Source organism: Manis javanica, chromosome 11 (genome assembly GCF_040802235.1).
Source record: "Manis javanica isolate MJ-LG chromosome 11, MJ_LKY, whole genome shotgun sequence".
Classification (NCBI taxonomy): domain Eukaryota; kingdom Metazoa; phylum Chordata; class Mammalia; order Pholidota; family Manidae; genus Manis; species Manis javanica.
Window position 1 is genome coordinate 96,960,800 of NC_133166.1, and position 26,715 is coordinate 96,987,514.

At 35.6% G+C, this 26,715-nt stretch overlaps 1 protein-coding gene across 2 annotated transcripts in view; it reads right to left on the bottom strand.

The window, feature by feature from the left end:
• The window catches only part of INTS7 (integrator complex subunit 7), an 84,957-nt gene that overhangs the window by 50,856 nt on the left and 7,386 nt on the right, over window positions 1-26,715 (bottom strand). For both annotated transcript variants that reach the window (XR_012122863.1, XM_037015274.2), the window contains exons 3-7: window positions 26,192-26,338; window positions 14,046-14,183; window positions 10,219-10,265; window positions 7,474-7,673; window positions 6,874-6,996 (exon numbers count right to left, since the gene is read on the bottom strand). Coding sequence is in view for 1 of the 2 variants with exons in the window: in XM_037015274.2 (XP_036871169.1) it covers window positions 6,874-6,996; window positions 7,474-7,673; window positions 10,219-10,265; window positions 14,046-14,183; window positions 26,192-26,338 (655 nt within the window). In the remaining variant the exon portion in view is untranslated. The remainder of the gene's footprint in view (window positions 1-6,873; window positions 6,997-7,473; window positions 7,674-10,218; window positions 10,266-14,045; window positions 14,184-26,191; window positions 26,339-26,715) is intronic.

A 26,715-nucleotide genomic window follows, 5' to 3' on the forward strand; every position in this document is an offset into this window, starting at 1 on the left:
CACACAAAGCTAAATATAAAACTATAAAAACTTCTAGAAGAAAACATATACGAAATCTTTGTGACCTTGGGTTAGATAAAGATTTCCAGGTTAAACACAAAAAACAACCCCAAAAAGAAAAAAAACCTGATAAAACTGGATTTCATCAAAATTAAAAACTTTTACTCTTCAAAAGATACTATGTTAATGGCACATACTATTAGGAAATAGTTGCAAAAGTACAAAGTGTTCATATCCAGAATAAATTCTCAGTAACAAGACTTAAAAAAATGCGTAGAAGTTTAGAACAAGCATTTCACCAAAGAAGAGATATGGGTGATAAGCCTGTAAGATTCTCATATCATAGTCATTCGGGAAATGCACATTAAAACCAGATGAGATATCACCACACATCTATTAAACAAAATAGCTAAAAATTACAAAACCATACAATAAAAAGTGCTGGCCAGGATACAGAACTAGAGCTCTTCGACATTGCTGGTGGGTATATAAAATGGTACAGTCCCTATGGAAAACAGTTTGGCAGTCTCTTGGAAAGTTAAACATACATTTACCATACAATGTGGCAAATCCTATTCCTAAGTATTTACTCAAGGAATGTCCTACAGAGATCTGTACAATAGCAACTTTATTTATAATAGCCAAAGCTGGAACGATCAAATGTCCATCAACATGTGAATGGATAAACAAACGTTGGCCTATTACTCAACTATAAAAAGGAATCAACTACAGCTTCATGCAACAACATGGATGAATACCAAAAGCATTATGCTAAGTAACAGAAGCTTTACCTAAAAGGCTACATACTGTATGATTCTGTTTATATTCTGCAAAGACAAAATTATAGGGACTGAAATTGTTGGTAGTTGTCAAAGGTTGGGGAAAGGACTGACTGACTACAGAGGGCCCTGAAGGAACTGTCCGGGGTGATGAATGTTCTTTATCTCAACTGTGGTGGTGGTTACACAACTATGTACAGTTGTCAAAACTCATCAAACTGTATACCTAGAAAGATTTCTGTAAATAAATTATTCCACAATAAATGTGAATTTAAAAAAATGCACTTCAAATTAATGGCAATGAGAACACTAGAAGGTATTACTTATGGAATTTGGCCAATCTGCACTAAGAGCAAAATGAATAGCTGTAAGTGCTTTCATTATTAGACAAGAATAAAAATAAATGTACCAAGCACTAGAAAAGATAAAGCCATCTTCGGGGCAGTCCAGTCAAGAAAGGGGGATATAAACATAAACACAAAAGTAAGAATAAAGAAGATAAAACTTCAAATATCAAAACACTAAGAATTACAAAGGTTCTTTATACTGATACTAATGAAACTGTGCAATGAATTAAATGGGAAACAAATTATCAAAACTGATTCAAGTAGAGGTAAAAAACTTTGAGGAGATAACCATGTAAGTAATTGGAAACATTCTCAAAACATTATCCCTGGAGAAAGCTCTCAGTTTAGATTACTTGTGGCACCTTTTTTAAGCTGTACCTCAAGGAGACGGAAAATTTCTGCGTCATAGCTCTTAACCATTACAGAACATAGGAAAAAAAGCTCCCAATTCTTTTTATTAAGACAGCATAACCCCAACCCTACAATCTGTCAAAGTATACAAGAAGGAAAACTATAGATTAATCCTACCTTTAATAGCGATTTTTAGAGCTATAAAAAAGCATTTTTATTCATATGCCAGACACCATATATATGTATTACTTCACTCAAATATCTTAACTATCTGGCAATCCTCTATTTCCCTAGTTTACTTGCATTTCTGTTTCTTCAAACCTTTGGCTTTGCATCCTCCATTCTTACCCACACCTAATGCTCATGTTTCCTAATTAACTAAAAAATAAATAAAAGCAATCATTAGAGACTTTCCACAAGTTCTTAACACTGTGACTACCCACCCACCCACATTAGCACCCATCTACTACCATCTTCCTCCCTGTTTCCATATGAACTAGATAAAGCCATCCGCTTGCACACTGTATTCCTTCCAGTCTCACCTACTCAAGATTATTGCTCTGCTTTTTTCCCTCTACCAGATCCTTTCCATTGGTAATAAGATGTGTTAGATTCCTCCCATGATAAAAAACAAACAACAAACCCATTAGCAATACCATCTCAGTTCTCTGCTCCCTTTACAGAACTTCAAAAACACTGTCCATATTCACCATCTCTAAGATCTCTCCTGTTTCTCTTCAGTCTCTTACAAATACTCCAGTAAAACTGCTCTCATGAAGGTCATCAATGAATTCACACTGCGAAGTGTAAAGGTGAATTGTGAGTCCCCATCCTGGAGAACAGAGTGCAGTATCTCACACGGCTGATCCCAGCTTTCTTCCTATAAAGCGATGCTATCCTGACTTACCTCCTACTTCACTGGCTGCTTCTTCTCAGGTCCTTTGGCTGGCTCCTGCTCATTTTATCATTCCCTACATCACCTCTGTCTGTACTCTCTCCCTAGGTGACTCATCTAGTCTCATGGCTTTAAGTATCATGTATAAACGGATGACTCCCATATTTGTAACTTCAGCTAGATTTGTTCACTAAACTCTGGACACATATCCGTGACAACTCCATTTGGGTGTCTTTGTATGCTCAAAACTGAACTCTTGATCTTGCCTTCAGGAAATAGGCCTCCCAGAGAGCCTTACCCATTCCAAGTTGGTTAGGTTGAAACCAAAAACCTCAGTCATCCTTTCTTTCTTTTATACTCCAAATATAAATGCCAGTAAATCTGTCAGCTTTGCCTTTAAAATATATTTAGATTACCACTGCTCACTGCCACCCCTATTACCCCGCTGGTTCAGGTAACCGAAGTATTTTCTAACTAGATTATTTACAATCACCTCTTAAATGTCCTCCCTGCTTCTGCCCTTGTGCTCCTACAATCCAGTCTCCATACAGCTAAGCCAGAGGGAGTCTTAGAACTGAGGTCAGGTAATGTCCCCTGCCCGCCACCCCCAATCCTCGGTAACCACCATTTTACTCTGTTTTTATGAGTGTGACAGATTCCATGTATAAATGATATCATTCAGTATTTCATGCGTAAGTGGTTTTCATACAATTATTTGTCTTTCTCCATCTGATTTGGATGTGGGGATGGGGGACAGGACAGATGTTGTTTAAGGGTACAAACTTGCAATGAGTAGCAAATAGGTCCTAGAGATCTAATGCACACGACAGCAAATATAGACAACAATATTGCATTATAATCAGCAAGCTTGCTAAGAAACTAGAACTTAGTAATTCCAACCACTAAAAAGAAATGGTATTACATAACGTGATAGTGGTGTTAATCATTGCTACTATGGAATCACATTATAATATGTAAGTGTATCAATTTAACTTGCTGTGTACCTTAGATTTACAGAATGTTACATGTCAATTTCAATTAAAAAAAAAAAGATAATGTCCTCTACTCAAAATGTTCCATGGCAATCATGGCATGGGGAGCAAAAGCTGAAGTCCTTACAAAGGACTCAAAAGCCCTAAAGAATATGCTCCCCAATCCAATCATTGACAGATGGTGAGATCCATGAGTGTGAGGTCAGTGTGGCTCTAAGTACTGGGAGCCACACTGGCCTCACACTCATGGATCTCGCTCAGGATCTTTCTTGCTGTTCTCTCTGCTGGTAATGCTCTTCCTTGAGAGGCCCATGAAGCTGGTGTTCCTGCCTTCAAATCCTGGCTCAAATGTCAACTTCTCAATGAGAGCTCCCCTCACCACCCTATTGAAAACTGCAGCCTCCATCGTCCATGCTCACTTTTTCCTGACTTTATTTTTCTCCACAGTATGTATCACTATCTGACCTCTCTGCCTAACAGAAATGAATGCAACTCTACTCTAAAGGAATGCGCTTTCATTCTGGGCCTGAAAGAATTCCCACACATACTTTTCCAAGGAAACTGAGTAATTCAAGATAAAAAACAGCCAAGCACAGAAGAAAAAGGGTACTACAATAGAGAACAAATAGAAATAGATAGCAGAGACAGATGGAAGGAGTTTAGATAAGCTGGAGAGATCATTACTGAACTAAAACATGTATTAGAAGAGATTATCTAGCGTATAGCAAAAAGAGATAAAGAGACGGAAAAAAAGGAACATGGGGGATTAATGAAGGGCTAACATACATTTAACTGGAGAGTCAAAAGAAAGGAGACAAGAGACTAGCAATATCTGAAGGAATTATGGCTGAAATTTTCCCAGAACTGTTGAAAGACACCAATCTCATGATTCAAGAAAAGCCATAAATTAGTTTAAATAAAAATCCACAACCAGCTATTTCACAGTGAAACTGCAGAATACCAAATTAAAAAGAAAAATTTTTAAGCAGGAAAAAAAAAAATTCTTTCAAAAGAGTATTGCTACTTCTCAGCAGTAATAATGGAAAACAGTACAGCAGAATGATATCCTCAATGCTCTGGGCTTTATTTCCCCAGAGAAAATATCTGTGGAAATGAAGGTATTTTCAGACAAGCAAATATTGGGGTAGTTTACCACCGCAGACCCTCCTGAAGGACTTTCCAAAGGCAGATGGAAAAGTATCCCACAGAGAACAGGCTGAGATGAAAGAAAGCAAAGAGTGGAAGGTCCAAATGATCACTGAATTATAAAACATTAACAATATTGCTTGATAAGAAAAGATAGAATTAAGACACACAACAATAATATATAAAAGTTTAGAGGGATATAAAAGGAGTTAGAGTGTGTTCTAAGGTCTTTGTAACAGAATTAACATAATACATAACTGATGTAAAGACTGGAAATAAAAAGATGACAATCTACCATGTAAATACATCCAGGAGAAAGCTGGTGTGGCTATATTAATAACAGAAAGATATAACATCTCCATGCCTTAGAAAACAACATTGCAAAGACAGCAATTCTTATAAATTGATCTTTCTATTCAATACAATCCCTATCAAATTATCAACTTCTTTTTTTTTTTTAAGTGGAACTTGACCAGTTGCTTCTGAAATTTATACAGAGCTGCCAAGGAACAAAAAAGTACAAGTATCCAGAATATACAAAGAATGACTTACCAGTCAACAGAAAAATAAGACTTGCATAGCCATGTCACAAAAGGGGAAATCCAAATAGTCTAATAACATATTAAAAAGATGTTCAATTTCTTTAGTAATCAAGGAATTACAAATTAAAACTACAACTGGTAAAAATTTAGAAGTCTGATAATTCTATGTGTTGACAAGATGAGTGTCAACGGGCAGACTCATATGCTGCTATTAGGAATATAAATTGGCTCAATCGCTTTGGAAACAACATCATCTGATAAAGCTAAAGATATACATCTCCCATAGTCAGAAATTTTCCTCTTAAGTGTACACTCTAGACACTCTTGTACATGTACATCAGGAGACAAACAGAAGAATGCTCATAGCAGCATTGATTGTTAAGAACCGCATGTTAGAAATAACCCATCAAGAGCAAATAAACTATTGTTCACCCATATAATGGAATGTTATATACCAATTAAAGGGGGAAAACATGCAACCATTTGATTGAGTCTCATCAGTATGCTGTTGAGCAAAAGAAGTAAAAACCAGCAAAATTAAACAATATTTTTAGGGAGACATATATGGATAGCAAACTGTAAAGAGCAAAGAAAAGATGATCACAAAAGTCAAAATAGTGGCTTCTTGGGGGCAGGTATTAAGGCTCTGATCAGGGAGGGCCATGACGGGGAGGAGGCAGGGTTCCATGATCCTGCAGTGTTCTATTTCCAGCTACATGGTGGCACATGAGTTTTCACTTACAATTATTATCAAAACTAATAAATACACATTTCACATACTTCTCTGTATGTGGGATATAGCTCACAATAAGGAAAAAACAAGAAGAAATCATACAATGCTCTTGCTGGGTTTGGTTCCCTCAAGTGGTTAAGCATATTCTCTTCTTGGAAAGACAGTATTGTTTATAGAAAAAGCACTACAGGACAGAGCTCTCTTAATGAGATTCTTAATTAAGTCCTTAGAAGCTCTCTTAAGCATTTTAAGCCTCTCTGAACCCTAATTTGCTCATCTACTAAATGCAAATACTAACATCTTCCCTTATCTCTTGGGATATTTGTGACTATCAATCATAATATATCAAAACATTTAGAAAATCGCAAACAAAGATAGCAGCTTAATTTTCATACTCTGAAAGTCGAAGGTTTTTATATTACATTATAGCTGTGATGATACCAAGAAATGATCCATGAAAATAAAGGTTGACTTCTAACAACATTCCATTTTACTTTAAACAGTATTTTTTAGAAAATGATGCATTTGTTATCAGCAGTGGGTAAACAAATAGTGTTCCATTTTGGAAAAATGAATAGATAAAACATTAATTTCACCTAAGAAATGCTATGAAAGATGTTACATTAAAAGTGTAGAGATGGAGATATGCTCGTTTTAAGAAAACTTGCTCTAAGAAAACTTCACAACATCTTTTCCTGTTTGCGAAAGGAGAAAAACACTTTGCCAAGTTACGCACCCAGCACCTTCTCCCTAATAAATCGTAGTCAGCACCAAAACTGAGTAAAGGAGACAGGAATAAAACAAACAATTTAACTAGGCTTCTCAATTAGCCTTAGTGATACTATGGGAAAACGAATAAGAAATCGAGAGACATGTCTAATTCACTAAACAAAGTTAAACATTATTTATGTACTCTGCCACTTAAAAAACTTCTGCCACAGGAATCAACAATGCTTTTAGAGATTTTTTTATATTCAAACTTAGAAGATGACAAAGATGTTGTTAAAATGTAAAGCAAAACACTTTACCCTACTACAATGTTACATTATTTTTCTATATATAATATTAGTGTTTAAAGTTGTACATACCTGAATGTTTTCTCTGCTCCAGGTATGTGGGGTTTTATTGGCAAGTAATTTCAGATCTTGAATAGCAAGTCTCTTTACTGCTTTCCTGGGGTCATTCTTCAAATACTGCAGTAGAAGCTGAATCTATAAAGGAAGTAAGTCATTCCATGAACAATACTGTCTCTGAAGTGATCACTAGGGACAGTGTAGTTTAGAGAAACCTCAATTTGAGACAGGGCTCTTTTAAATTTCAGCCCTGCCATTTATTAGTTTTGTGCCCACATGTGGGCCTCTTCTCCTCATGTATAAAAACGCACTATCATTTATGTTGCACTGCTCTAGCACAGGACCTGGCCTCTGACACTCAATTCTTTCTCTTCTTCACCGCTAACTCATGCCTCTGCCATATACCTCCACCCCCAGCTCACTTTCACAAGGGCTCCCAAGAATCAGTACTATGAATAGAGGGAAGGGAAAAGCAAGAGAAAGAAACTTAAACTTGATCTTTACAGAAAGGGAGCTGAGTATTATCAAAACTTTTGGTTTCTTACTTATTTTTTAGCTTATACTTAATATCTAAGTTTATAGAAGAAAAGGCAGTTTAAAGAAAACTGAAATTACCTGCTTTGGTGTATCAACCAAGGATGAAGCTGCGAGCAGAGTAAACGTGTGCAAAGACACGATCACCATTTTGGTGGAAGGGTAGGACGTGACGAGCTGTTGTAAAAGCTGCCGAGCACTGGAGGCCAGGATTGCATCGTGGTGCATGTGCTGTAGGATGGGGATCAACTTCAGCTTCAGGTCTACCGGTGTGGCTAAGCCTAGACACAGAAGGAATTCTTAAGAGATTTCTGATCATCGTCCTTGATACTATTTTACATTTAAAAGGTTTGATTCAACTATCACAATGACCGTTTAAAAGCAAATTGTATCTAACATTATGTCAGTGACACTGAAGATAATTATACTAGCGCTAATGAGTAAGTTCAAAAGTTTTTTCTTGAAGTATATTTATCTTAACATTACTGTTTCAGGATTAAACAGCTACATGCTGACAGCAGGCACAGAAAGCAGTCACATATGCTGCCTACTTCTCACAGCATACTAAAAAGATATACATACACATACACACATGCTCATGGCTACAACTGGATTATATTTACAATTTTAACTATTTCCTCTAACACTAAGTTCAGGATGTGAACAGACTATGTGTGGAGTGGTTCTGAAGTTCTCTAGACATTGTGTAGCAATACCTTTTTTAACTGCGTACACAGCTGGAACTCTGTGAGGAGTGACTCCAGTGCATCTTTTCCTGTCAACATTGGAGCTAAACAAGCAAAAAAATCTTTCCTTCTACAGCATGGCTTTGCAGAGAACAAAAAATTGTCAACCAAATGTATTGCATATATGCCAAAAGCCAATTAGTACTCTGCAGATCACAGTTTTCCCATTGTGAATTAACTCTTGGGGTGAATACACGATAGCATTTAACATCCAACAGTGGCTTACACACACAAACACTCTTGCTATGTGGCTTGTATTTGGGTTTGGCCAAAGCAGAGAGGACCAGGAGAGGGCAGGGAGAGGAATGAGGTCAAGTATTCACTCCCTGGTTTTCTCTCTGGGGGAGTCCTATCATGTTTATGTTATTATTTTGATTCTTAATATACTGAATGCACTTGACACTGCTGACCATTCTGTCTTTGAAATTCTCTCTCCAGTGGCTTCTGCTTTTTCACACTTCCTGGGTTTTGTCCTGTCTCTGGCTGTACTTTCTCAATCTCTGTATTCTACCCTTAGTCACACTTCAATTTCTGGTATTCCTTGGGGTTGGTAATAAATTATCTTCTCACTCTTTGTACTTTTCCTAAGTGGACTGATGTAATCCCATGGCTTCCATTACCAGCTATTTGCTAAAGCCCTCCTGCCTGCCCCCTCAACTCCAGATACTATATCCATTACCTCCTCGTTTCCACTGAGATGTCTCAGAAGCATTTTGCACTTAAAAGGACCCAAAGAGAGCTTCTGATCTTCATCATGAAATTGCCCCTTCAAAATGTTTCCTATTTTGTTATATGACAAGTCCATCATTATAACTCCTTAGACGTTGGAGTCTTTCTTGATTCTCTTATATTTCTCTCATACCCCACACCCAACTTTATTAGCAAATCTTGTTGGTTCTATCTACAAAACATAACCCAAATCTAACTAAGTTTTTTCCATATCTATTGCTATCACACTGGTCCATTTTCACTTTCTCTCAACTGGATTATGGCAAAACTCCTCTCACTATTCTCGCTACGTCAGCCTTGCCCCAGGGCAGACTCCTGTCTCATACCTCCATCTTCTCTGCAAGTCTATTCTCAACCCAGTAGTCAGAGGTATTCTTTGTCTGTGTTTACAGACACCTTTACTGAAGATGTAGGCAGACTCAGAGATTTCACTTTGAAGAAACACAAATACCTTAAAATTAAATGTAAGGACACTTTACTCCTAAATCATCCCCACCAGTTCAATATCCTGGGCTATAATCTTCCTACACTTTGCCACCACCCCACCCCTGTGCTTTTCTTCCCCTTTCTCTTCCAATCTCCAAATTCCTGTTTTGTGTTTTTTTATAGATAAAACTTAAAGAAAAATAATTTTAAAACAAAGAATCTTAAGTGTGTATATTACTGAATTTATACATATGAATATAACCACCTCCCTGAAGTTGTGCAATATTGTTGCCCCAGACCTCCCTTTTATGAGTATTACGAGGGTTAATGGAGTTATTATTACATGTAAAGCATAGTATGGAAGGTTCAGAAAACTAGGGCTTTGTAGGATACAGTCAGGAATTTAATCTGATTTCAGTAGGGCCCTGGAGGGACATTAGCAAAGTGAAGAGAGAACACCAAAGCTCCTAAAAGCACTGCTCTCCCCACCATCACAACGGGCTTCCCCCAAGTATTTGCATTTCTCACTTAAATATCGATTCTTTAGAGGCTGTCCTAACTAACATATATAAAATAGGAAAGCTCCCCCTTCCACCCTGCCATCTACTCTGGGGACTTTTATCCCTCCTACCTTGCTTTTACTCCATAGCACCTGCTATGTCATATTTTTATTTGTCTACTGTCACCCTCCTTTTCCAAACCACTAGAACGTAGGTTACATGAGGACAAGGATTCTGTTTTGTTCACTATAGTATCCTAAGCACCTAGAATAATTCTGGCATTTAGAAGATGCTTTAATAAATATTTGAATGAATAAATGAATGCATGGTGATTAGCATATAACAAGTACTTAATAAATGTTAGCACCTATTACTAATATAAATCCCATTAAGCCACTTCATAATACTAAATGAAGCATACATACCTTGAATCATTTCACTGATTTTGTTACAGATTCCTACAGCAAAATCCCTTTGGAAAAAGAAACAACAAAATCTTTAAAGCCAAAAAATTTAATTTGCTAAAGTTTCTAAGGACTTAAACAGAACACAATCAGCACAGGACAAACACAATAGTCCAAATCATAACTAATATTCCAAAGGTCAGGTACCGGGAGCAGGGTAAGAAATGCAACTGAAACCAAAATTCCAACCAGCAAATGGGCTTATGCCAACACTGTTCTCACAGTATTCAAGGAAAGATGCTCTGATTGCTAAGTACTGTTGCAATTTGCATCACTGAGTGACATTGTCTGAAAAATTCAAGGTCACTGTATCAGTCTGTGATGTTTTAAGATATACCTTTAATTATGAAAAGCTTTTAACACCACAAGCTGACTATACAAACAGTAAAATATATTTTGAATATTCTGAATCCATAATTATCTATAAAACCTTTAAAAATACTCCTCTCTTTTTAACTATATATCTATGTGAAGCTGGATTTTCTTCATATACTTCTACCAAAATAACACATTGCAATAGAAATGCTGACTACAGAAACATATGTGCAAATCCAGCCAAACATTATTACAGAGATTTGCAAAAATGTAAAACAATGACACCTCTTTCACAAAATTGTTTGTTTAGGAAAATAATGATTTTCATAAAGATATGTTTATGTTAACATTTTAGGGATTTGTTATTTTTTTAATGAATAACTACTTTTTAGATTTGGCCATTTCAATTTCTAATATAGTAAGTATGAATAGATAGAATCCGCATAAATCAAAAAAGCTTTTTGAGGACTTCAATAACGCTTGAAGAGTGTGAAGGGATTCTGATACCGAATCGCCTGAGAATTAGTGCTTTAAGATGCCAGCCTCATGTATGATAAGAAAAAGTACATTATAAATATCTTTCAGGTATGAAGCAGGAGGTGTATTGGACACATACAGATCACCTGCTCACATTTCAGAGCACTCTTATACTTGCCATCCCTTCTGCTTGAAATATTCTTTCTCCAGATTGCTGCCTTTTTTTCCTCACTCAGTTCCAGCTCAGATGTCACCTTTTCAGAGAGGCCTTCCCAATCACTCTACCTGAAGCAGCTCACCCAGTTCATTATCACAATGACATAACTGTTTTTATTTTTTAATCACAAAATTGTTTTTATTTTTTCATATTAATGAGCATCTGAAACAATTTTGTGTCTACATAACAAGGCCTTATCGTCTCCATCCTTGTACTCCTCATGCTTAGAATAATCTCTGGATCCAGTTAAGTATTTCTTCATTAACTATATAATAACTTAAATAAAGACTCAAAATTTAAAAATCTGTTTCAGGCTTTTGGGGCCAATAAATTGCAGTTTATTGGCCCTGAATAGAAGCCTGCAGTTTCCTTCTCTTTTGTTTAATAACGTTTTTTAAAATTCTTAATGTCAACATTAAGAATATATGTAAGAATATATAGTCTCAAATGGTGAGACTAAACAAAATAGTCTGATCTTCCAGTTCCCTCCACCGAAACAAACAAACAAACAAAACACTTCTGAAAACACTGGGCGTACACATTCCTGCACTGTCACAATCAATCCACTTGCGCCGCGGGGCACCTACCCCTTTGAATGCACCCTCAGTTCACCACAATCACCACTAGGGGGCACCCCACCCACTGACAATGCCTGGTCTCTGATGGCATTTGGGTCAGCAACTCCTGCTTTGTGACCCAGAGACTAGCTCTTGAAAAATATAAAATCTTAACCCTTTTTAGAACAAGTTAGATGTGGTAGTAAACAGGGGAAAAATAAATTCTCAACGTCTTATCTGGCCAGTTACTCTAACTTGTTTAAGATCCAAAATTGATGAATAGAGATACTAAGATGAAAATTAATCAGTATTGATATCTGCCTTACGCCAAGTCAACATTTTGGGGGCAAGAAGTAAATGCTAATCTCAAAAGATACATTTCATTAATTTCACACTCTGTGACACATTTAGGTGGGCCATTCAGGCTTTCCTCTCATACTATTTTTAAATATTACAAATTACAAGTATATCTCATTGAAGCTTGCTTGCTATGCTAAAAACTGCTTCTACATCAACTATTAATCTAAATGTTTATTAGTTATTAATTCTATAAATGAAGAATCATGTTGTTTCTATGCTACTCCATCTTTTCCTAGGCACACAGAAATTCCACTACTATTAAAATTAGCTTGTGATAATAACCCAAAAGAAAACCTGAACCAAAAATGATTCTCATAACCAGTAAATTACAAATTCATCATCTAAATCTACAAATTAAATTTAGAGAATAATTTTAGAAACTATTGGAAGTACATGTTTAATCTGACAAGTCATAGAGTACCGACACCTTGACAGTTGATCAGATAACTCACTAGGTATAACTACTACTCAATTAGACTTATTTTTAAAAAGTTCTCTCAATACCAATGACTCTCAATAAGAAAAAAATGCCAATTTCAAAAGCGCAAACATTTTCTTCCTCAGTTACTGTTTTTGAGCAATAAATTAAAAATTGTACGCTTTTTATTTTCTACTCTCCTTTTCCAATGAGGAATCTTGGAATTCTGAAGATCTGGTAAGAGCAGCTTCAGAGATGAAAATACATATCATCAAAATATGAAGAGAGATAATTGGTCATTAACTATTTCAAATCTTAGCCAAAGTTAGCCAGAGTTCTTAATGGAAATATTATTTTTTATCAAAAAAAGTTATTATCCACCTGATTATAAAACCAAAGCTTGTTCCTAGAAATATATACAAAAATTTATAAAAAGGAAAATAAAAATAAGATACCATCTTACCATGCAGAGACATTATTTTGATATATATCCTTCTAGTCTTTTTTCTATTTCATAAATACAAATACTTGGGTTTTTTAACAAACCTGTAATATCATATAAGCCATTATGTAACCAGTTTTCAAGTATATTCCTAAGATATATTTGTTAATAGGTGATACAGTATTTCATTGTGTGATCACATTTAAGCACATTGCTTAGAATTAGGTTGACAGTTTCTTTTTATTATTCTAACACTACAATTATAACACTAGCATCCTCACAAATAAGTATTAGTACAGTCTACTGATTCTTAGGATATCCTAAGAACTTAGGATAAGTTTTTAGAAATGGATTTTCTAGGTCAAAGGGACATACATATTTAAGGCAAAATACATTATTATCAAAATGCCCTCTGGAAAACAATGCTATTTTTCATATCAGCCAGTAAAAGGGATAATACATTATTTACAGAAGGTAACTGATCAAGTTCAAACACAGTAATAAAACCATGGTCAACATTTTATCAAAAAAAACCCCAATACTGTTCTATTAATACTGTCAGATATGACATTTTAAATAGGTTAAAATTGGTTTAAACTGAAGTTACTATCTTTGTCAAACCGTGCATAGCTCTAATGCCAAAAAGTTAAACTTTAAAAGGCAATAAGAGAGCAGCATCTAGAAGTAGGGCTGTACATGCTTGGGGACAGCTGTTCAGTGAACAAAGTTTCTGCTCTCTAAGGAAGCCTTCCTCAACTATTCTAATCTATGATGATCCTATCCTTCTGAAAACTCTTATGTGATTTACAGTTAATGCCAATTTTGTATTTAACTTTTCTGTTTTATATATTTAAGTTTTGTTTCCCCAACACAATATAATCCTCTTAGAAAATATACCTTGCCATTTACATTTTTTCTGTATCCTTCGTGTTCATATATACTGATGTTATCCTTTCAAAACCTCCTCTTTGGAAGCGAAGTTATTAAAAGGCCTGTGCTTACTTTGACTGTGCAGAGAAGTTCGCAGCAGCAAAAACAGCGGCTTCAACTTCCACGTTATCATGTGAATCCAGACTCTGGCGAATGCTATGATGAGCATTCTTTCTCTCAGGAATTATTGATGCCAGACTTCCCAACATGCTATAGAAACAGAAAAACCCAAGACAAATGGAAAGACAATCAGCTTAAGGTCGGGAAAGGAGGAAGCAAGGCAAAGCTAGGTTATCAAAACTAAAGTTTGGAGGTGAAACTATAAACCTCTGGACAGTAAAGCATCAACTTTAGGAATCAAGCAATGACTTAAATTTTAAACAGTTTTTCATACTACAACATCAGAAAATGTAACATGGCTTATCTAACACAAGCAAATTTCTAAAAACTCATCTTGAAATACATCCAGGCACCAAACAGCTCAGAAAAGAATCTCCTGAATTATTAATGCATCAAAACATCAATTTTCCAATATTGTATAAAGAAGTCGATTTTAGCAAAGCATTAAGAGTCCAACATTTTTGCTATTAAGTCTAAGTAAGACTTCTCAGATTTTTTTCCACATCAGTAAATGTTAGCACCATGATTTTTAAATCTCACCTCAACATCAACAGAACAGAGGTAGAAAGATGCCCCTTGAGACTCATATCAGAATCTTCCTCAAGGGTGAGGAAGATAGAATTTAGTCCACTTTATAATAAAATTATAATTTAGAAAATGAAAAAATTTATTGTTTATAATATAAACTACAGGAAGTAAAGCTTGAAAAATCTTTTCATCAGAAAGGCTTCAAAACACTGCAATAAACAAAACAGAATTCCTACAATGACAACCTTCCTCAAAGTCAATGTTGTAAGTTAACCTTCCAACTTGACATGTCATCACCTAATTATCTTATGGAGACATAACCACTGGACGTAAGTAGAGTTTTTATAAACCTATTAAAATGGATTAAATAGGTAATTTATAGTGAATTTTTAAAGAAAGTTTAGAAATTACTTAGATGAGTTACTTTTTCAAAAAAAATAGTGAATTGCTTTTAATATTTTATATAAAAGAAGATAAAACTAGGCTAGTATCAATACATCTAACAGTTTGTTACTATGTAATAAAAAAGGGCAAAAAATAAGCATAATCCTATTCATCACTACATTCTGAAAATATTTCTGGTAAACAATATTATAGGACTACATTTCAAGTACTATGAATACCTTCCAGTTTCTTCGTCTTCCATTTGTTGTTTTAATTTGTAAGTCTAAATAAAGTAATGGGTAAAAAGTAAAACACCTTAAAATATTTTCTCTTTCCTATCTTATATATATTACTATTGACTCTAAAAATTGCTTAGTGTTTGAAAAGCATCACTTTTTGCTTTTTCTCATGTCTTTTTGCTTTTTCTCATGTGTTTAACTTAACATTATTTTAGAAAGCAAGCTCCTTATGGTCAGAGTTACCACTTTAATCTATCTTCCTTAAAACACACTATATACCAAACTTTCTACTCAATAGGTGCTCAAAGAGTACTTAATGTTGATCCATCATTTATCAGCTCCATCTTCTCTTTGTCGACTTTGTTTTCCTCCTCAAAAGGATTCAATCTTCTTTTTGTTACTATAATAGTTCTCAATGAAAAATCATATTCCTATAAAACATCAACATACTTCTGTATCTTTTTTTCTTTACTAAAAACAGTGTTGTAGTCAAATATTTCACAAAAGAAGGAAGGAAAATATAATAACTTCTATGCTCAATATCTTTCCAAAGCTATCTTTTAGTAGCCAGGCTCTTCACATTTCTGTGATTTTAAAACTTCTTTTGCACATTTTTGCATTTTACCACTTGAAAATAAGTGAATCTATTAAGGCAGGTATTAATTTTCTAGTTTTACATCAAGGAAAGTGATGTATAAGTACGCTCATTAGAATGTGAGTTGGGACTAGAACAATTCTCCCTAAACATATGAGCGAAACTTCCCTTCACCTGCTAGGCCATTGCTGCCCAAAAGCGGCTTCAGAAAGCTGTCATCATTTTTTAAAATTACAACAGTAATCACTTAAATCATGTTTCTCTCTCTCTAAAGCACATTTAGAAGACCTCACAGTACAAACTGAGAGTGCATGTGCAGCGGGAGTGGCTGTAACAGAACCACACTCATCATGGATTTGGTCACTTGGGTGCATGCCGCCAGCATCTGGGGTAGCTTTGGCAATTACATAGTTGGAAACGGTTTTTATTCTGAGGCATATATTATTAACTTAGAGTGACAGACAGAAAACATTAGAAACAATGACGCTGAAATATAATAATGAAGAGCATAAAAATGACAGTAATTCTGTTCATGGCTTTCAGGCTCTGAAAGAAGTTTTTCTCTATTTTGAAACAATGTTTGTAAAACATGTATCTGACAAAGGACTGGTATCCAGAATATATGAAAGAACTCTTTCAACTCTGTAATAAAAAGGCAAGTAACATAACAAAATCTAAACAACGTAATGGAAGAAAATGGGCAAAAGATCTGAACAGATGCCTCCCCAAAAGAAGATACAAGAAAGGTCAAAAGGCCTGTGAGAAAGTACCCAACATAATTAACATCAGGGAAATGCAAATCAAATGGATTTGCAAACACCCATTAGAATGGCTAGAATTTGAAAGACTGACACCACCAAATGTTGGCAAAGTCATGAAGCAACCAGAACTCCCATACATCGTCAGTGGGAATATAAAATGGTTAAAACAACTTAGAAGAAGGTCTGGCAGTTTCTTATAAAACTAACAACTACTTTATGATTCAGCAGTTTCACCCCTAGTTATGTTTGCCAGAAAGGAAAGCATGCTCACAAAAAGTCTTGTACTAGAATATTCATAGTAGCTTTATTCAGAATAGCCCCAAAGTGGCAACAGCCTAGATATTTATCAATACGAGAATAAACTGTTAAACCCCACAATGAAAAACTCAGTAATAAAGAGGACCAACTTCTTGATAGGGGCTGGGGTTACTTGAGGCATTTGTCAAAACTCAGTAAAAACACACATAAGATTTGTGCATTGCATTTTAAGTAATTTTGACATAAAAAACCCTATAGACATCCCTAGAAACAAACAACTCTAATATATACTAATGTATACTAATTATATAATAACATACATGCTGAAGTATTTAAGGAGAAGTATACTGTCTGTAATTTACTATGAAATGCATTTAAAAAGTCAGACAGATTGATGAATGGATAGACAGGTTATAAACCAAGTTTTATAAAAGATCAATGGCAGAATCTAGTGGTGGTTATTCCACTGTGTTCACACTATAAAATTATTTCAACTTCGCTTTATTGTTAAATACACTTCATAACAAAATGCTAGAAAAAAATTTAACCTCAATTTTAATATATTTAGCCCCAAGCAAATCATGTCATTTAAAAATTTTCATTGACAAATCATTCTTTTTCATATATAATTAAAGTAGTAAATGATATGGTACTTGTCACTCATTTAATGGCAAAATTAAAAGTTTTCCTTATACTTTTTAAAAGATTGTATCTTTAAAACTTTGTAATGTAATGTTAATATACTAAATCAAAAATACTTTTTGCTTTAGTTATTTCCTTACTATATCATGTAAAAATTATGAAATCATGAAAAAAATTTTTACATCTATTCAACAATGTTGTATTTTTGTCAAAGCTGCTTAACATGCTCTTATTGTTGATACTAGCTACATGACTAGAATTCTAGTTTTCAGCTATAAATAAATCTTTTTGGTCTTTGATATTTATAAATCTGCAAACTTTACAAAATTATTTGATCATCTCTTCCAGGACGTTTTTTCTCTTCTTAATTGGGTAGCAACTCCCAAGAATGTTTTCAAAACAGGTCCCTATTTATTAGTAAACCATCTAAAGCCTGTGTATCTGAGAATCTTTTTGTCATACTATGTTTTAAATGGCAATTGGACTCTAAATTCTTAGTTCAAATTTTTCTTCCTTAAAACTTTGTATAAAGTGTTACTGTCAGAAACTACAATTTCAATCTGACTTTATTTTCTTTAAAGTGATCTTTGTAAATAAATGGATCTTTTCTTTCTGGAAGCTGCCTAGATATCTCTGGTTTTGATAGCAACAGTTCTTAATGGAAGAATTGAGGCAATGCTCAGCTGCCATGACTTGGAAAAAGGCAAGCAAGGAAAATGAATAGAATTGTCAAATATTAATCTGTAGACTCTAAAAAATATTCAAATTATCTCTATATTATTTATAAAATTCATTCTATCAGTTAAAATCTATCATTCCTCTTTTTGTTGTCTTCTGATCAAAAAATTATCAACAATTCAAACATTACAAAACCATATGGAAGAATCTCTTTTAATCCATAGTCCAATATCCCCTGCCCAAAATAATTATTGTTAACAGTATAAATTACTCTAGATTTTTTTGAGCCTATATAAACACATGTCAGTATTAACTAGCTTGAAATATTTAAAATGAGTTAATAAAATAGATTATCACTTGACTACTTGTTTTTTTTAACTTACCATCTATGTTACTACTTGTAGACTTCATTCTTTAAGTTATACAATACCCCATAAATAAGTTATTCCCATACTACTACATGAATTTCCTCCCAAATTTTCACTTCGATCATCTGTATACCTATATTCACCAACTTTTAAACATGAAGCATATATTTTGGGGTAAAAAGATGGCGGAGTAGGAAGGAAAGGTGGAAACCTCCTCAAACCAAGGAAGCAACTATTCCAAACACAACTAAACCGGAAATGACCTGAAGACTGTAGAACAGACCACCTACACCTAGTGAAGATGAGAAGGCCACACAGAAAAGGGTAAAGTGGCAGAGCTGTGATGGAGCAGGACCCAAGCCCTTTCCCCGCCACAGTTCACAGGCAGGAGGAAGAGGAGCAGAGTGGAGACAGCATGGGTGCCCAGGAACTCTGCACATGTGGCCCTGGAAATCTGCTCTGGGAGCACAAGTCCACATTACATTGGGTTCTGGTGACTGGTGGGGCTGGACACCAGGGACAACTGAAACACTCTTGGAGGCTGAGACTCCAGCCACTTGAGGAGGACAGGCATGCTCCGCAGGTCCTGCTGACACCCAAAGCAGAGGCAGCAGTTTGAAAGACTTGCCGGGCAGTGGGAGGGGTGCCAAAGGGGCAAGGGTTGGACAGAGCTCCTGCAGAGAGCAGGAGAATGGGCAGGTGGACATACCTCCACAACCCTCCTTTGGTCCAACAATCAGGCACTCTCAGGAGCTCCAGATGCTCCATGCCCCTCACTGGAGGCTCAGCCCCAAGGGACTGTCAGCTCACTTAGCCCAGTAGCATCAGACTTTGCTTCTTGGCAGGTGGAGGGAGGCTCTCCCAGCTTTCTCGGCCCTGTCTTAGCCCACCTGGGGAGGTGCCTACAGAAACCAGCTCCTTCCTCCCTTGAGGAGGCAAAGCAGGGTGCTGAAAGCCTCACCACCACCAGGGGGTACCCATGAAACTCACTGCTGCAGCATGCTGGCCACCAAGCAACTCACAGGGCCCCACCCTGTTCCAGAGCTGTGCAACCGCCCCACCCTTCTTGCAGGGATCCCTGCCATTGCTGCACAGCAGGCAGAGGGCCACCCTGCACTTAACAGTCTCAGCAGAAGCCACTGCTCTGATCACAAAGGGCCAGCTGAGGCAAAATGCCAGCCACATTGGGCTGAGACCACTGCTAGTAGACAGAAAGGCAACCACGCTCACTGCCCAGCAACAGCAACTGGAGTTCCACTGCACAGGAGAACCAGGCACTGAACAGTAAAGAGTCTTGAGCTTCTGGACACCACAGGACATCTTGTTCATAAAGTCATTATTCTCTAGACCAGGAAGCACAGCAGATCCACCTAATACAAAGGAAGAAACACAGAAACCCTGACAAAATGAAGAGGCAAAGGAATTTGCTTTCAACAAAACTACAGGAAAAGACACCAGAAAGAGGACTAAATGAAACAGAGATTACCAACCTTCCTGATAAAGGTTTCAAAGTATAAGTCATAAATATGCTCACAGATCTGCATAAAAGTACTGAAGATTTCAGGAAGAACTTCAACAATGATATACAGGAGCTGAAAAAGAGCCACTCAGAGCTGAAGAATACAGTACTGAGATGAAATATACAATGAAGGGAATGAATAACAGATTGCTGCAAGTAGAGGAGACAATGAGATGGAAATTAGAGAACTGGAACACAACAAAGCTGAGGAACAGAGAAAAATAATTTCTAGGAATGAAATGGTAAGAGCTGTGTGACCAATTCAAATGGAACAATATTTGAATAATAGGAGTACCAGAAGGAGCAGACAGACACAAAGGGATAAACAGTCTCTTTGAGGAAGTAATTCTCGAAAACTTCCCCAATTTGGGGAAGGAAATAGATACTTAGTGGAAGCACAGAGAGCCCTAACAAAAGGAACCCCAGGAAAACAACACCAAGACATATAATAATTAAAATGATAAAGATTAAGGATAAGAAGAGAGACAAAAGATTACTTATAAAGGAAATCCCATCAGGCTATCAGCAGACTTCTCAGCAGAAACTTTACAGGCCAGAAGGGAGGGGCATGAAATGTTTAATGTATTGAAACAGAAGGCCCTCAACCAAGAATCCTCTTCCCATCAAGATTATCATTCAAAATGAAGCAGAGATTAAACAATTCCCAGATAAACAAAGGCTCACAGAATTTAAAACCACTGAACCAGCACTACAGGAAATGTTAAAGTGACTGCTGTAGATTGAAGTGCTCCTAAGGCTAAATTGTTTTCACTAGTGAAAATAAACCCACAGTAAGGGCAGTAGACCAATTAACTACCAACCAAGCATGAAATTAAAACAAAACAAAAGTAGTAAAACCAACTATACACAAAATCAGTCAAGGAATACACAAAAAGTGCAGATTATGACACCTAATACATAAAGTGTGGAGGAGAAAGAAGAAAAACGTAGTTTTAGATTGTGTTTGAACTAGAGCAATCATCACTTAATATAGACTGTTACAAAGTCAGGAAGCTACCCTTGAACCTTATGGTAACTACAAACCTAAAGCCTGTAATAGATATAGAAAAAATTAAAAAAGAGGAATCTAATTATCACATTAAGAAAACCATCAAATAACAAGAGTATAAGAGAGGAAGAAAGCAACAGAGAGCAACTATAAAAACAACCAGAAAACAATAAAATGGCAATAAGTACATACTTATCAATAATCACCTTAAATGTAAATGGACTGAATGCAGCAATCAAAAGACAAAGAGTGGCAGAATGGATAAAAAACAAGACCCATCTATATGTTGCCTGTAAGAGATTCATTTCAGACCCAAAGACATACACAGACTAAAAGTGAAGGGATAGAAAAAGACATTTCATGCAAATAATAAGGAGAATAAAACAGGAGTAGTAGTACTTATATCAGACAAAATAGATTTCAAAACAGAGAGTAACAAGTGACAAAGAAGGATATTACATAATGATAAAGGGGTCAGTCCAACAAGAGGATATAACCATTATATTTATCTATTCAACCAACATACAAGCCCCTAATTTGTAAAACAAATACTAAAAAACAGTTTTAAAGGGAAAAATAGGTTGAAACACATTCATTTTAGGAAACTTTAACACACTTCTCATATCAACAGATCAACCAAACAGAAAATAAATAAGGAAACAGAGACACTTATTTTAGGTACAATACATGAGATCGGACAGACTTAACAGGTATCTACAGAACATGCCTCCCAAAAGCAGCAGGATACACATTTTTCTCAAGTGTACATGGAACATTCTCTAGAATAGATCACATACTAGGCCACAAAAAGAGCTCAATAAATTCATAAAGATTGAAATTGTATCAAGCAGCTTCTTAGACCACAATAGTATGAAACTAGAAATAAATTACACAAGAAAAACAAAAAAGCCTACAAACACATGGAGGCTAAACAATGGTTCTAAATAATCAATGAACAAATTAAAACAATACATGGATACAAAAATTCAGCAGTACAAAATTTCTGGGACACTGCAAAAGTAGTACTAAAAGGGAAGTACATAGCAATACAAGCATACTTCAAGAAACAAGAACAATCCCAAGTAAATAGTCTAAACTCACAATTAAAGAAATGAGAAAAAGAACAAATGAAGCCTAATGTTAGTAGAAGAGACATAATGAAGATCAGAGCAGAAATAAATGTAACAGAGAAGAATAAAACAATAGAAAAAAAATCAATGAAACCAAGAGCTGGTTCTTTGAGAAAATAAACAAAATAGATAAACCCCTAAGCCAGACTTATCAATAAAAAAGGAGAGAGTAAACAAATAAACAAAATCAGAAACAGAGAAGGAATAGTAACAACAGATACCACAGAAATAAAAAGAATTATTAGAGAATGCTATGAAAAACTGTATGCCAATAAATTGGACAACCTAGAAGAAATGGACAACTTCCTAGAAAAATACAACCTTCCCAGACTGACACAGGAAGAAACAGAAAATCTGGACAGACCAATTACCAGCAATGAAATTGAACCAGTAATCAAAATACTCCCAACAAAAGAAAAGTCCAGTATCAGAGGGCTTCACAGCTGAAGTCAACCAAACATTTAAAGAAGAGCTAATCCCCATCATTCTTAAAGTATTCCAAAAAGAAGAGTGGAGAATACTTCCAAACTCATTCTATGAGGTCAACATCATTGTAATACCAAAACCAGGCAAAGACACCACCCCAACAAAAAAAGAAAATTATAGACCAATATCCCTGATGAACATAGATGCAAAACAACAAAATACTAGCAAACTGAATTTAAAAAGACACCACAACCAAGTGAGATTTATTTCAGAGATGCAAGGATGAAATAATATTCATAAACCAACCAGTATCATATGCCACATTAACAAAAAGGATATCCAAAACCATATGACCATCTCAATAGATGATGAAAAAGCATTTGACAAAATTCAACATCCATTTGTGATAAAAACTCTCAACACAATGGGATACAGGATACGTACTTCAACATAATAAAAGCTGTATATGATAAACCCAAAGCTAACATAATACTTAATGGCAAAAAGCTGAAAGCTTTTCCTCTAAGATCAGAAAAAGACAAGGATGTCCACTCTCACCACTCTTATTCAGCAAAGTACTGGACATCCTAGCCATGGCAATCAGACAAGACAAAGAGATAAAGGCATCCTCATTGGTAAGGAAGAGGTTAAACTGTCACTATTTGCAGATGATATGATATTATACACAGAAAATGCTAAAAACTCCACCAAAAACCTATTAGAATAACTGGATTCAGCAAAGTTGCAGGATACAAAATTAATACAAAGAAATCTGTTGCATACTAACAATGAACTAGCATAAAGAGAAATCAGGAAAACAATTCCATTCACAATTGTATCCAAAAGAATAAAATACCTAGGAATAAACCTAACCAAGGAGGTGAAAGACCTTTACTCTGAAATCTATAAGACACTCATGAGAGAAATTAAAGAAGACACCAATAAATGGAAATCTATCCCATGCTCCTGGATAGAATAATATTGTCAAAACAGCCATCCTGCCCAAAGCAATTTACAGATTCAATGCAATCCCCATTAAAATACCAACAGCATTTTTCAATGAACTAGAACAAATAGTTCTAATATTCATATGGAACCACAAAAAACCCTGAATAGCCAAAGCAATCTTAAGAAAGAAGAACAAAGCTGGGGGTATTATGCTCCCCAACTTCAATGTATACTACAAAGCTACAGTAATCAAAACAATTTGGTACTGGCACAAGAATGACCCATAGATCAATGGAACAGAATAAAGGACCCTGATATAAACCCACTCATACATGGTCAATTAATATACAAGAAAGGAGCCATGAACATACAATGGGAAAAAGACAGCCTCTTCAATACTTGGCGCTGGGAAAACTGGACAACTACATGCAAGAGAATGAAGCTGGATTATTGTCTAACTCCATACACAAAAGTAAACTCCAAATGGACCAAAGACCTGAATGTAAGACATGAAACCATAAAACTCTTAGAAGAAAACATGGGCAAAATCTCTTGAACACAATATGAGTAACTTTTTCCTGGAGACATCTCCTTAGGCAAGGGAAACAAAATAAAAAATGAACAAGTGGGACTTCGTGAAACTAAAAAGCTTCTGTACAGCAAGGGACACCATCAGCAGAACAAAAAAGGCAACCTACAGTATAGGAGAATATATTCGTAAACAATTCATCCAATAAGGGGTTAACATCCAAAATATATAAAGAACTCATGCACCTCAACACCAAAAAACAGATAACCCAATTAAAAAATGGGCAGAGGACCTGAACAGATATTTCTCCAAAGAAGAAATAGAAATGACCAATAGGCACATGAAAAGATGCTCCACATTGCTAACTATCAGGGAAATACAAATCAAACCACCATAAAATATAAACCTCATACCAGTTAGAATAGCCACTATCCAAAAGACAAGAAATAACAAGTGTTGGTGAGGATGTGGTGAAATGGGAGCCCTCCTGCACTACTGGTGGGAATGTAAATTGGTACAGCTGCTGTGGAAAGCAATATGGAGGGTCCTCAAAAAACTAAAAACAGAAATGCCATTTGACCCAGTAATTCCACTTCTAGGAATTTACCTGAAGAAAACAAAAACCCCGATTTGAAAAGATATATGCACCCCTATGTTTACTGTTGTATTATTTACAATAGCCAAGATATGGAAGCAACCTAAGTGTCTATATTAACAGATGAATGGATAAAGATGTGGTACATATACACACTGAATATTATTGAGCCATAAAAAAAAAGAAATCCTGCCATTTGCCACAACATGGAATGGATCTGGAGGGTATTAGGTTCAGGGAAATAAGCCAGGTGGAGAAAGAAAAATACCATATGATTTCACTTATTTGTGGAATATAAAAACAAAGCAAAACAGAATGAGCAAAATAGCAGTAGACTCAGACACTGAGAAGTGACTAGTGGTTACAATGTGGGAAGGGCTGAGATGGGTGCGTAGGGAGGGTGAAGGTGATAAAAGGGCATAATATAAGCTAGTCACAGGGTGGGGGAGTATAGTAGTGCTGCATGGAGAATATAGTCAATGATTCTGTAACATCTTTCTATGCTGACAGATGGTAACCGCACTAGAGGGGGTTAGGATTTAATAATATGGGTAACTGTGGAACCACTGTGTTGTATATTTTGAAACCAATATAAGATTGTATATCAATGATAGTTCAATAAAAAAATTTTTTTAATGATTCATACAAAAAATTCCTATAATTGAATTTGCTGAATCAAAGGGTAAGAACATCTTAAAATTAAATTGTTTTATTAGTTTTTTTATGATAAAGTCGATTGGCTTTAAAATATGACTCTCTGTTCACAATTACTCAAAAGAGGAATGACAAAAGCTCTCAGTTCTGAAGAAGAGGGAAAGGCAGTTTCTACTGTGAAAAATGGAAACTCAGGAAGGAAATGACATCCTTATTTCATCATTAACAAGAGAACTGGGCAGGGCAAGTCAGAAATGAGCTCTACTATTTAGGAAAGTGAATTTCAAAAATCCAAAAACTACACATATGCTTCCATAGATGGCAGACCTTAAAGGAATATTCTTCAAGTTGGACATAAGGCTTACAGCATGGAACCCTAACAACATTTTAAAACATTTTTTAAATGCCAAGAAACAACAGTGGTTATATCTAGGGTTCTCCAAAGAGTTCAAACATGAATTATCGCTTACAAAAATGAGCATATAACCAAGGATGAATACAGAAAACTGACAGTAAACAGTAAGAACAAGGTCAGGAAGGTAAAGTTCAAAATGAGGCTAAGCTATATTCAGATCCAAGTTAGCTGATCAGAACACCTACCTATTAAGAGAAATGTTTTAGGCAATAAATTACAACCAACATACTATCACAGAGGTAACTGAAAAGCATTAACAGATTGGGACGGTTACTATATTCTTGCATTGAGTTTTAGTTGAAAAAAATAAAAACAAGTTCTTAATATTCAAAATGAAAAAAATAAATGTATTGCCTTTTTTGGGTACATAACCACAACTCAAACAATCTGGTGGTGATTCATTATAGCAACAGAGTGTACCGGAGGGTGATGGCTCTTGCTACAGGATCATTACTATGAATCACAGAGAAAATTCTCTTCACAAATTCATCCACATTTAGAATCTTCTCCAAATGCTTCTCACTTTGTTGAGTAACTTTAAGAACACACAGCCTCAGGAAATTGTTTCTATAAAAAACAAGAGGTTAAATAAATTAGACCAGTTTATGAAAGTAATACTTAATCAGGAATCAAGGCAATGGCCCAATGTTTTCAATCTTATTATTATTTGCCTCATCAGTAAAAGAGCTCCACTCTACACTTTCAGTGAGTACCAAGCATAAGCAGTTGGCAATGCCTGCAGTCCTGCTGTAAGACACCAAAATGACACAAAGAGAAGCTCTGGAGCCAAACTAAATCTCCTTAATCGCGTTATAACCATAACCAGGAGGTCAGATGGTCTTCCCCCTTTCTCGAGCTAATTCTACACATCTTTTCTCCTTCAAGTCTGATTTGGTGTGTGTATGAACACACGAATGCATGAAGAATGGTGGAAAGAAGTGGGA